At 37.2% G+C, this 12,547-nt stretch overlaps 1 protein-coding gene across 1 annotated transcript in view; it reads right to left on the bottom strand.

Moving 5' to 3' along the window:
• rad18 (RAD18 E3 ubiquitin protein ligase) overlaps positions 1-7,883 on the bottom strand; it is a 35,222-nt gene extending 27,339 nt beyond the window's left edge. Inside the window, exons 1-4 of the mRNA XM_037784035.1 lie at positions 7,702-7,883; positions 4,707-4,785; positions 3,964-4,025; positions 3,695-3,765 (exon numbers count right to left, since the gene is read on the bottom strand). Of these exons, the coding sequence (XP_037639963.1) occupies positions 3,695-3,765; positions 3,964-4,025; positions 4,707-4,785; positions 7,702-7,752 (263 nt within the window). The 5' untranslated portion in view covers positions 7,753-7,883. The remainder of the gene's footprint in view (positions 1-3,694; positions 3,766-3,963; positions 4,026-4,706; positions 4,786-7,701) is intronic.
• Between the last annotated feature and the right edge of the window lie 4,664 nt (positions 7,884-12,547).

Genomic DNA, 12,547 nt, shown 5'->3' with positions numbered 1-12,547 from the left:
CCTAGAAATATCAATAGAAACTTTTAACAATTTTGAGTACCTATTATTCCATTTTTATTGCCTTATTCCAGCATCGGCACCACAATATAAAACATATTCTAGATCTCCTCTTCAGAAATCAAATTCAAGGTGTGCTTCAGCATGGCTTGAACTCATTTCAGGTGGAAATGAATGAGTTGCAGCTGAACTAAACATACAATAGTTCAATCTGATTGTATCCACAATTCACTATTCAGCGGGAGGAAGGAAACTTATAATTAAGATACCAGATCTTTCTGGGGATTTAAGAATGAAATAGAAATAGCGGGATACTGTATGAGGGTATGACGGACGCAGACGTTTAGGCAGTCTCATTGATTTTCCAGGTCTAGACTTGTAGTAACCAAAAGAGCCAAAAGCAAGTCAATACCATCTACTTAATTTACACACACTAATTAAACTTTAATTGTCTGACCATATTGATTCCCTCTACAACGTCAAGAATAATCTTTTGCAATTAGAACTGGGTGTTAAGTTCACGGGTAGCTACTATTGAAATTTTAAAGCTGGATGTTAGTGACCTTAAACACACACTCGTTTGTTGGCCCCCAGTCCGTTTGGACACCCTCTGCAAAATACAATATCATAATATGATTACTTTACTTTAGTACTTTACTTTACTCAATAATTATTCAACTCTAATAAGGCAGGGCAATATGACAATATATATTGTCAAAGTGATATAAAAATGTCTATTGCATATATTTTTCTATATCTTTTCTATCGCAATAGAGGCTAAGTCTATATTAATTATTTTTTTTTATATAATTTCACTTATAAATTGTGGGGTGTAAATTGTGTAAGTTCTTAAAATGGGAAAATACTAAGTACTTTCAGTCAAGTATTTAATTCACACAGGAGTATACAAAAATAGGCTTCACCATGTGATTATTTCATATAGACTATTTATTTATTGAATTATCAGAAATATCATGATATATACGTTATCGAAATGATCTATAAATGACCTATAAATGACCTATAAATGACCTATATCGTGATAGCAGACTTTGGCCATATCGCCCAGCCCTGAACTCTGATAAGGAATTTAAACATACAGTATTTCAGTGACAATGAGAAATATCAAAATATGTTTTTAGCTTGTATCTAAAACACATACAAAATTAAATGTAATGGATAGAGTAAAAAAAATGCCATAAACTACAGCTCTTCAGAAGTATGAAGACACTGGCTCATTACAAATGAAAACTGTTAAGTTCAAAGAAATAACATGTACCGTATCCATAACAGAATTGTGCTTTTGGTGATTAAATTAATTAAATTGCAGTGTCTGAAAATCCAATGTACAAGCTCCACTTCTACTTTAGTAAATGAGTTTACTGAGTGAGAGGAGAGACTACAAGATAGCTGGTTACTGTGATAATATACAGCTGTGGTTTGCTAGAGAAACGGGCCTCTAGTTCAATGGCAGTAAATGATTGCCGTGGGCAAACAGCTACCTAATGCTGTGTTTTCCACAAAGTTTCACAGTGAGAAATGTGAGTGACCCAAATGACAGAAGGAATCAACAAACACTTCTGAAGCAGAAAAAAACAAACCACAGACAGATGCTAGAGTAATCTCAATATTCTTCCCTGTATGACTCTGTACAGATTAGTTTTTACACAGGTCCAAAAGCAAAATCTATGAAAGAAATGCTCTCAAACTGTAGAATATTTATTTCAGAGCAAATTAACTATTCCTAAACTCGACTGTTTGAGACAAGTCTATAACTACATAACAGCAACGCTCTGTGACAAAGTCAAGGAATCCCATTTTTCAGACGCTCAGTGCTACACAACAGGAAATTAAAAAGCGGGGGGAAAGAGCAGCCGAGTAAGCCACTCATTCATAACAGTGATGACAATCGGAAGGTCTACAGGTCGACGGGAGACCTTTCAGAGTCGATAACATCGAGACGATTGATGGAAGGGAGAAACTTACTGACTGATAACAGCGCTCAGAAGTTATATTGACGCATTAGCCCAGACTTTGAAGAAACAATTCTGTTGATTTTAGTTTAGTTTTAGTTGAATTTTTGGGGGTATTTTCTCAAGTACAATGCCCACTGGTGAACAGAAAATGAACCAGTTAGTCAAGCTGATTTTTTTTCATCTATTTTACCTCAATAGATACTATAAGGCACCCTAAAACATGTATCATTCATAAAACTCTGTTCATGGACTATTATCTATTTCTGAAATAGCAAGAGCAAAGCAAAATATACATCCCTAAGGAGATGTGCGTTCTGTTGTCCTTTTGTTAGGGCTGTCCTGAATGCCATTTTTAAGGCTTCGAAGCTTCGGTGAGAAATATTTAAAAGGTATTCGAAGCTTCGCGGCGCGGCGAAACAGGCTGACATGTTCTTCTGTCTGTCTGTCTGTCTCCATCTTCCAAGTTTCAGTGGCTGGGAAAGTGCTGCTGCCGCGCTGCTGTACACACACGCACCTCTACACACAACAAACAGCAATATCCATATGAGAATAACTAAAAATAATTAATGTTGAATATGAATAATGGATAATGTAAAAAGACTAACAGGGATTCAGAGTGAGGATTATGAGAACGAGGTTATGACCCTAAACCAGCAGGAATAAATAATCCCAGGGGCTGGGGTGACCTACTATACCTTGATGTTGTTGTAAGACAAACAAATGAGTGCAAGCATGCGGCTAGCTGCACCCATGTGGTCGAGTTAAAGTAAATGTTTTCCTACACTGTGACCACTGTCACTGGAGGGAAAAAAAGCTCAAATTTAAAGTACCAAGACATTTCCTTTAGACCAGATCTGGACACCACTCCCTATGCCTACATCCTGCTGTAATGAAAACATATCAGCCCCTAGAGCTACACAACACACGCTGACGTGCAATACAAGGAGAACCTTGAATGAACTCGGCTGATGAAAACAAAATCCCCATTTGATTTACAGAAAATCCTTAAATCAGAACTGGAAGGCAATTATAAGTGTCTCTCTAAAGCTGGTAAATTGCAATAAAGTGAAATTGGTGCCCTTGTGGACATATTGTGATCTTACCAATAACAATGAGATCCCCTGAAATCACCACAATAATCGCGTTTCCGCTTCAGTTCTTAGAAACCGCGACGACACAAGCTGGAGGGACGTTCAGGCGGTGCACCTGTGTTCATGGTAAGGAGGCTTAACGTGGATTGTGGAGTAAGTTTTATTTCCTGATCTGCCATTTTTCATTATTCTGTTGGTCTACTGTATCTCTGAGGGCAACATAATTACACTAAATATATTAACTATTGTTTGTTGTAGATGACTGTATCAAAAGGGAATGATTAGATCCTTGTTCTCCATCTGAGCTGGTGCGCAAAAGGCCAGGAACATACTTAAATGTAACAGTACTTAGATGATAAATAAGTGGTATTGTTCACTATGGACTAATAAACCAGTAACTTGGTAACTCCAGCATCATGTATCTGTTTGCTGATTTGTTTACGTGAACAAATGTGGTTAGGGCAGTATTATGTTTTTAAATATTCACTGCTTGTACTGATAGCAGGACCCTGAATTGTAATTGCTCTATCATTCACCCTGATAAAACTGTTTTGAAAAACAGTTACTGGTGACGCAGGGTACACATAAGACAATTTGCTACGGACCATTTATAATGTGTTGCATGGTTACCTTGCAGCTTGAAAGTTTACGACCAAATCATCCAATAAACGGTTGGTTCTTAGATCTGGTTCTGCTGCTTGCTGAAAGAAAAAAGAAGCGAGATATGAAGGATCCTGTCTCCTTTATCAGACTAATACAATTAATTACAGATGATGACCTGAAATTGTGTTATCTATATTGAGGGTAATGGTGATTATGCAAATGACGACCCGGGGTTATAATTCTGATTATAATTATATATGATTATAATTATGCATTCAAGTCAAGCTCATACTCACTGTATTGCAAACAGGACACTGCAGCTTATAGCAAAGGAATTTTCGGATGCACAAGGAGCAAACTGTGAAATGAAATGCAAACAAAGTGTATATTATACAACATAATGGGGTAGCAAGCGGGCAGAGGATTTCCTTTCTTTCATCAAAGCTGTTATTCAGTTGCAATTTAGATCGAACAATACACATAACAAAAATAATCTCGGGAGTGCACAACTGTATTCTATCCACATATGAGGAGCATCTGGTGTGGCTCAATCATGGACACAATTCTATGGACACAAATGAATGCAGGCAAAAGGTGCATCCACCTAAAATAAACTTGCTTCAACTTAAGCAGGGAGCTCACTGGATGCTATTACTGCAGAGACAGCAGCAGGATCCGGAGGGGCAGAAGGTCACGATGACTACTGAATGCTTCTCTTGCTCATGGTAACAACAATATCAAAGATAACATTCACTATTTGTACAAGTAGCTAACAGGCTGGATACGGCAAAATAAATGACTCCACTCATTTGAAAAGACATCCATAAACATTCACATGTTCATCTCTTACTGCTTTGAAATTCATTTCAAAAGTATCATTTTATTTTTTTTAAAAAGGCCCTCAGCTGCATTTGACTCCTCGTTTACACGACTCGCTCAGTGGCCTTGTTTTCATTTACTCAATCAACGCTTTGCTTCTAATTACAGTGATTAGTACTATACAGTAGCTACCTTAAAAGCTGCTCTACTTGTTACTTACAGTTGTGAGAGCATTTAGTCATCATCGAAATATTGAGGAAGTCGAAGCAAATTGGACACCGAAGCAGGGCATCAACATTCTGTAGAAAAACACAGTGATTGGCAGCATACTATCAACACTCATCAAACAGCTCAATTATTACATCCGCCGAAGCCAAAGGCCTGGGAAGGAGGTTATGTTTTCACCGGCGTTGGTTTGTTGGTTTGTTAGGTGGTTTGTCCGTTTGGATGATTACTCCAAAAGTCCGAGATAGATTTAGATGACATTTTTTGGAGGGGTGGGATGTGGCACAATGAACAATCCATTAGATGTTGGTGGCGATCTGGATCATGATCTGGCTTCGGGAATTTTGTTTTAATAACTCCGCTCAGCCTGTGCATTAACACCACAGGCTTTAAGACATGCGCAGTGTAACTGATGACGCGTTCATGACGCATCACCCTGCCTCTTTCCTTCTGCCTGCAGAGAGAGAGCGGGGGTTGGAGGGAGGGAGGGACACCTGTAGATTCGGTGTTTTTCCACATTATACTCGGTGAAATTACAGTTGAGTTCGACCAAAGCACACTTGGTGATTGTCGGAAAGAGTAACGACGATGGTTTAGGTGAGTTTTACTTTGTTTCTGTTCAGTTTGAATGAAGTGTTTTACGCTGCTCCGCTACGTACAGTTGATCTCAACATAAACAAAATTACACGATGATGATGGCGCAAGCTGCATGGAGAGGGGGGGGGGGGGGAATCGTACTCAGGCAGCTTGGCGGAGGTCTGCGCTCTCCGAGTGCCATTCTAGTTTATTGTCTGGCAATAACCAAAAATTATACAAAAAACTGTCAATAATACATTCTACATCTGTTGAAAATATGGCAGGTTGGAAGCATGAAATTCAACAATACTGGCCATGAATATTTCTTTTTTTGGTGAAACTAAGCTAGCGTAAACATTCTCAATAGAGGAGTTGCATTTTTAAATCAGAGATTTTATTCACATATTGTAGAATCAAAAGAACATTTATTTCAGTGTAACAAAATTTAACAAATCAAAATGTTGCTTAAATCTGCAGTGGGTAGAAATGGAGCAAATATGATTTCATAAAGTTAATTTTTATAAAACGGTCACTATATCCTGACAGTAGTGCTTGAGACAGGTCATCTGAAAAAAATCATGTGCCTCTGTGTCCTCCAGGAAAACGAGCCTCTGAGCCAGCTGTCAATCACTCGCAAACTCCGATCAAATGGTCAAACTAGGCAGCGCTGATCAAATATGAATCAATATTCTGTTACTGTAATGCCTATTTCTCACCTCAAATGTTTTCAGAAACATCTTGTAGTGTACTGTTTAGCTGTAAAATGAGAAAGTTTGTGACCCGGCAGCCATGTCCAGATCAGTTGAGGAAATACCAAACAAACGCCCACCAGCCAGAGCACAGCCAATAGGAACGCTCTCTCTCTCTCTCAAATGACCTATGATTGGCCAAAGTCTCTCGTCATGGGCTAGATTTTTTAAAGCCTGAAAACAGAGCCATGAGGAGGTGCAGAAGTCTAGTTTTCTCTCAGAACACTTGAATTACAATATGCTGTAAAGTTATTATGGAGTTTTTGCTCAAGGATGCCAAAAACATACTGCCTGATACGATACGATACGATGCCATACGATGCGATACGATGCCATACGATGCCATACGATGCAATACGATGCAATACGATGCAATACGATGCAATACACTTTATTGTCCCTTTGGGGAAATTTGTTTTGGACTCAGTGCTGCACACCATCAGCTGCCTCCACAGCAGCATCAATGAATAGAAACAAACAACAATCCACATGTAAACAGAGAAACACAAACAATGAAAGCCTCAACAACATATATTGCACAATACTCATATTGCACAAAAACAGAATCTAAAAACAGAATAAATAAAAGAAAAAAAAATAAGAATAAGAAGAGAGCTTTAATGACTGGTACACACAACTTCCCTACTGGAGTTTGTGATTTTAATTTAGAACATTTCAACGTTAGGAGTTTCAAACACATTCCTACGGAAGGACTCAGTTTCCTGAAACCCATCCTCACCCCATCAGAGCATCACGTTACTGGAGGATTTGTCACAGGTTCTCTTAACTGGATTGTGTCAAGTTCAAGCGCAATCAATTGTGTACAATGTAACTAACGTTAAAGGTTGCTATCCTACATCCTTTTACTCATGTGGTCGTATGTTTCACGTTACATATTGCACAGCTAAAATAAGTCAGCGTTAACGCTTATATGACTCCCAGCTAAGTAACGCTTGGCTATGTTGAGGTGTTTGTTTTGGTAGGGAAACGTCAACGTCAACACGTTTCTTTGATTTTTACTTTGATTTTTTATATATTTTTATATGAAATTATGATTTCAGATCCAGAAATACCATTATTCCACATGGAGGGGGATATTTGTTTTTGTGTATTTGCATATATATATATATATATTTGTATGTTTGCAGGCTACACTATGTGTCTCCTAGCTTTTCAGAGACTCTTGTGACAGTTCAGATGTGAGTGAGATATGAAAAGAGGACTTACTGCCACATTTGGACAGTAGGAAACAAGCACAGCTCACAATATGCTGTGTTGTTAAGATGTTCTCTCCTTTCTCAACGTCATCACGTCATCACGTTGACGTTAAATAACGTTAGACATTGTGAATAGATAGACTCATGATCATGAGTGACGTTATGTTTACTAAATCACAACTGTGTCTGTTGCATCATAGCTGTAAGGTTAGCTGATGTAACATTAGCATGGGTTAAGTCAGTCTATTGTAGATAAAAAGCACTGGATCAATACTTATCTGTAGCTGTATTGATCGTTAGTTACCGTCGGTGGCTGTAACGATAGTTACTGTAACCGTAGTTACTGTAACGTTAGTTACTGGTTGTTGGTTTCGTTTAGCTAAAAACACTAATAGCTTCCATGTTAGCGAAACGTTTTAAAATACATATATTTAACGTTACAACTTACTTTCAAACAGGCAAGGCCAGGTGGTAAATCCGCTTGGATCTGTTGGGCCATGATGGTGTAAACTAATATAGCAGCTATTTAGAGATAATCACTAAACTTTGATATCAGGAATCAAAGTCCCGCTCACAGGGATGCAGGACGCCTCTGACGTCATATGACGACTTCCGCTGAGTTGGAGGCACAGATCCGCTTAAAGTGTCGCTGGATCACTTTTTATCCCTCATCCTATTAAACACCATCCTTTTTTCCATCATTCTTTTACTTCTATCTATCTACCTATTTGTATTTATTTTACTTTATTTGATCTTATTCTTTTTAATCTTGACTTAATTTGATTTCCACCCCTCTAAAGCGCACACACACATTCACATGATATTGATCTTGCCCGGTTTTGTTGGCTTTTTTAAAGTTTTCTTTCTTTCTTTTTTTTTTTATTTATGTATTTATTTACTTATTTTTCTCTCTTTATTTTTTTTCTTTCTTTCATTTATTTTTCTCTCCTTTTTGTTTTATCCATATTTCATTTTATTTTATTTTTTTTATGAGGATAAGGAAGAAAAAGGAAAAAAAAAGGGGGGGGGAGGAGATAAATATATATATATATATATAAAAGAAAAAAACAAGAAAAAAAAAAAACTCATCAACTGGCCGGGCATGGGCCATGATGCCTCAGCGCAGACTGGGCTCCTCCATCTCCTCTCTCTTCCCTCCAACGATTTCCTATGGATAGAAAATCCATAGGAAATAAGCACAAACCCTGAGCTATCAAACCAGCCTCACGAATTTACGATTTACGATACGATCACTTTTTATACTATTGAGCCTGAATCCCTACACATCACTAGTTTGAAAAGATTTAGATCAGTCTTTCTGTAGCTTTTCTATATTTATAGAATATATTTAAAAAAAAAAAAAAATATATATATATAGATAGATAGACATAGATACTTGCTATTTGAGTTTATGTAATATAAATAGATTTTTTTTAATTCCTTGGTCATTTGGAATAAATTAGTACAAAATATGCAACAAAAAAAAAAGCATTTCTACAACTATGTATTGTATTAAAAATGGATAAACTATGTAAAAAAAAAAAAGTTATTTTAAATTTAATCAGGAATCCTTTATACAAACAGATATAAAAAAAACCAAGCAAATGGAAATGGAGACAGGCAACAAAGGTAATATCAACAAAAGCACATCGTATCATATATTGTTATTGTAAGTTGTTTAATAATAGGTGATGGTGTAGTTAAACTCAATAACACAGGATGAACATGATATGCTGGCTGGTAGGCGGTGCTTATTATTTCCTCAACTGAGCTCAACATGGCTGCCTGGTCACAAACTTTCATAATTGCCCCAATTCTACTTCTAGGCCTTCTTCAGCTTTGATGTAGGGCTAGTATACTGTAGTGAGCCTCATCATACATAAAATACGTATTTAATGGTTAATACTGAGATTGAGGAAATGTTGACTGATCTAAATGATTATTGACTGTAGCTCATTTTGCAAGACTTTGCAAACAGTACAGACAAGCTTCAGTGAAGATTTAAGCTAAAGGACCCAAAAGTCGTAGGACTTTGTAAAGATTGCAATTTTTAGTGCCACTTATGGGGACTGGGTCGAATGAAGGGAAGATAGCATAAGTCAAGATTTGACCAGATCTGTGTGATGTCAGCCTTTTAAGATTTAAACTCTGCTAAATCTAACCATGACTCCAACCAGGAAATCTGATAGTGGAAAATGGGTTTTCCAGAGCAACTGACTTACTTGTGGTTCCTCTACCGTGACAGCCTTGCTACTCTTCATTTCAGCTGATAAGGAGACAAGTGATCCTGGATGACAAGTGTAAGTATGAGGAAATATTGTATAGCCAGTTATATAATATTTAAAAATATATACATAATATTATCCCTGCAGTGTGTGGCTTTGACCCTTTGGCTTTAACAAAACAATCTCTCCACATTTAAGGCATCATGGAGTTATAATAGCATCTTGTCCTTGAACTGGAAAATGCTTAGCAGGAGTTTTAGGGGCCTCACAGACACGGAGCACGTATTTTCCCTTAAGAACCTTTTAAATCAGTTAGCTGTTACCAGAGGGCGACGATAACCTATAAAACGTCCTGCTCTCATTACACCTTGTGCTAGTAGTTCTGTATATTTACTCAATGGAAAATTACAATAAATGATCGAGAACTTGATGCGTGCCATGATGTGTTTTATTACAATATTGTCCGTTTTGTACCCTTGATTGAATGCATTTAAACAAGGTACTTAATGTTCATCTCCCTTTGTGACGTAATAGTTCATTTAAGGTGTTCTGCCAACCCTGCCCTTCTATTTTCAGATTGTGTTTTACTATAATTGATGTACTGTACCAACAGAAAGAACAAAATTACTCCCATTAGACAACCTCCTTTTCAAAATAACATCTATTATAACCCTCCGAACAGACAAGAAATACAAAGTAAACGCTTTGCAGATAGTAATGAGCCTCCAGGTGAAATGCTGGCCTTGTAAAGACACTGCGTCAGTAAAGAGACATTTCTTTGTCACTCAAAGAATATATTCCAACTATCGACAGCCGACAGCTTGTGTCTTGTGGTCATTAGAGTCCTCAATAACATTGATCATAATGTCCTTGACAAGGCACTGCTGTAAGTGCACCACATCTCTGCACCATGGGCTCTGTTGTTCCTAAGACATACATTTATGTTGCGCATGAAGTGAAGCACATGCGTGAAAGGACAATTTCCAGTTTCTTTGTGTAAACTTGCCACCAAGATAACCCAGCAAAACATTGTTTTGCACACTCAGATCATTTTTGTGCAAATATGTTGTATTTTAAAGTGTGCATGTTTCCATATCTTAGATGAGTCCTGCATGCTAATGCTGTCAAAGTCATGTGAAAAAAAATGTATATTCTTAAGGCACACATGCCATATTCAAAGTTTCCATTAAAGTTTGACCACAACTTAATCAGAAACATTTGGAGCATATTAATTACAGGTACTGTATATCCACTTGTACAGTATATTGGAAAAATGTGACTGAAAAATAAGCATTTGTGTGTATCACAACAAATTGTATTTTTTTTAAAGCCTGTATTAACCATGTTTACAAAAATGACTCATGTAAACAAACCATTCACAGAACATTAAAGGTCCCATATCATGCTCATTTTCATGTTCATGCTTGTATTTTGTGTTTCTACTAGAACATGTTTACATGCTGTAATGTTCAAAAAGCCCTTTATTTTCCTCATACTGTCTGCCTGTATTTGCCCCCTGTCTGATCCGCTCCGTTTTAGCACATTTCAATGGAATTGCAATGGAATTGCGTTGCTAGGCAACGGCTTCGGTCCATGTTTACTTCCTGTCAGCTAATGTCATTCACATACACTTCAAATGGGGTCGTGTTTACCCTGTTCATGAGAAGAGTCCATATGAATGCTCCCCTCTTGTGGTATTCAGTGGAAAGTTTCTGAAAGCTCAGAGTTCACGAGTTGTGACGTGTTTGTTGACGTTGTCAGAAATGCCGGAGGCCATTCATTTAGTTAATTGTTCGGCGCATAAGTTAATGTATTGTAATTTTAGTCGTATATTGTTTTTCTTCATAATTTTATAATAGGTCTGAGGAAAATGTTGACATTCCCGACGGCCTCATCTTTTTCCTCTGTCATTATGCCTTTGCATTTATTGCATTATGTTACCCACTTGCTAGTTTGCTAGATTGTTAACCTCTGTAGCTTCTTGACGCTGACAGTAACGTTAATATTGCCGTTGCTTAGCAGCAGTGTTCTCACCGATTTCACCATTTGAATGCCAAGCATAGTGTGTACACGACTTTCCATGTTGTAAACACGAGCTCATGAGTTTCATTTGAAGGCACCAATAAACTGGGACACATTTACAATGTTTAAGATTAAAACTGAGTAATAGTCTAAATATTCTAAATTTGTGACATCACAAATGTACAGAAACAGCTCGTTCAAATGCACAGTTTCTGAATACAGGCTGTTTGTATTTCTATTGAGTGTTTTCATATTTTCACAGTATTTATATAGCACTTAAACCTGCTTTATAATAAAAAAGACGTGAAAATCTCACTTTTTACAATATGGGATCTTCAATAACTTCATTAAAAATAGATTAATCTATGTAATGAAAGGCCTCCCAATCAATTTTGGAGGCATAGCATGGGTCCAATTTGAAATTCTGATATTGGCATTTACATTTCAGCCTTTAACATGGTAAGATCAGACAATTGATAAATAGACTGTCAAACATGGAAATGTCTACTCTGACACATGCCAGCAGCACATACATAGCAAAGTACCCTTCCTGCTTGCAGCGGCATTGAACTAATTATTCAGTCTCCTGAGAAGCTTAGGCACTGCATCACAGATATTCAGTGATGGAAATGTAAGCTGTACTGTTAATGCATGTAAAATCTATTCCTCTGATATTTTACAAATTATAAAGAAGCTCCTTTTTTTCTTTGCATGTACAATTGTTATCTAAATGAGTGTCCTAATAGTCTCTGAAACCAGGGAACAAGCCATTGTCATGCAAATGTGTTTATGTTGGACCATGTCACATGTGTGCCTGAATGTGATTATTCTGTCACATGAATATCCAGGGCATTTATGTGCAGTAATTAGATTTCTCCCGGTGGTTTGCAGGATGTAAACCCCTAAAGCATTTGGCCAGTTAGATAATGTCATAGTATCGCCAAGGCATAAAGGACTCTTTCCACATGGTCCCCTGCAGAGGCGGATGAGACCACTTTCATTTGTACAGTTGTTGGCATTTATCACAGGAGCCTTTGTAATAGGCTG

This window comes from Sebastes umbrosus, chromosome 1 (genome assembly GCF_015220745.1).
Source record: "Sebastes umbrosus isolate fSebUmb1 chromosome 1, fSebUmb1.pri, whole genome shotgun sequence".
Lineage (NCBI taxonomy): Eukaryota > Metazoa > Chordata > Actinopteri > Perciformes > Sebastidae > Sebastes > Sebastes umbrosus.
This window is presented reverse-complemented; position numbering and strand designations above follow the sequence as displayed.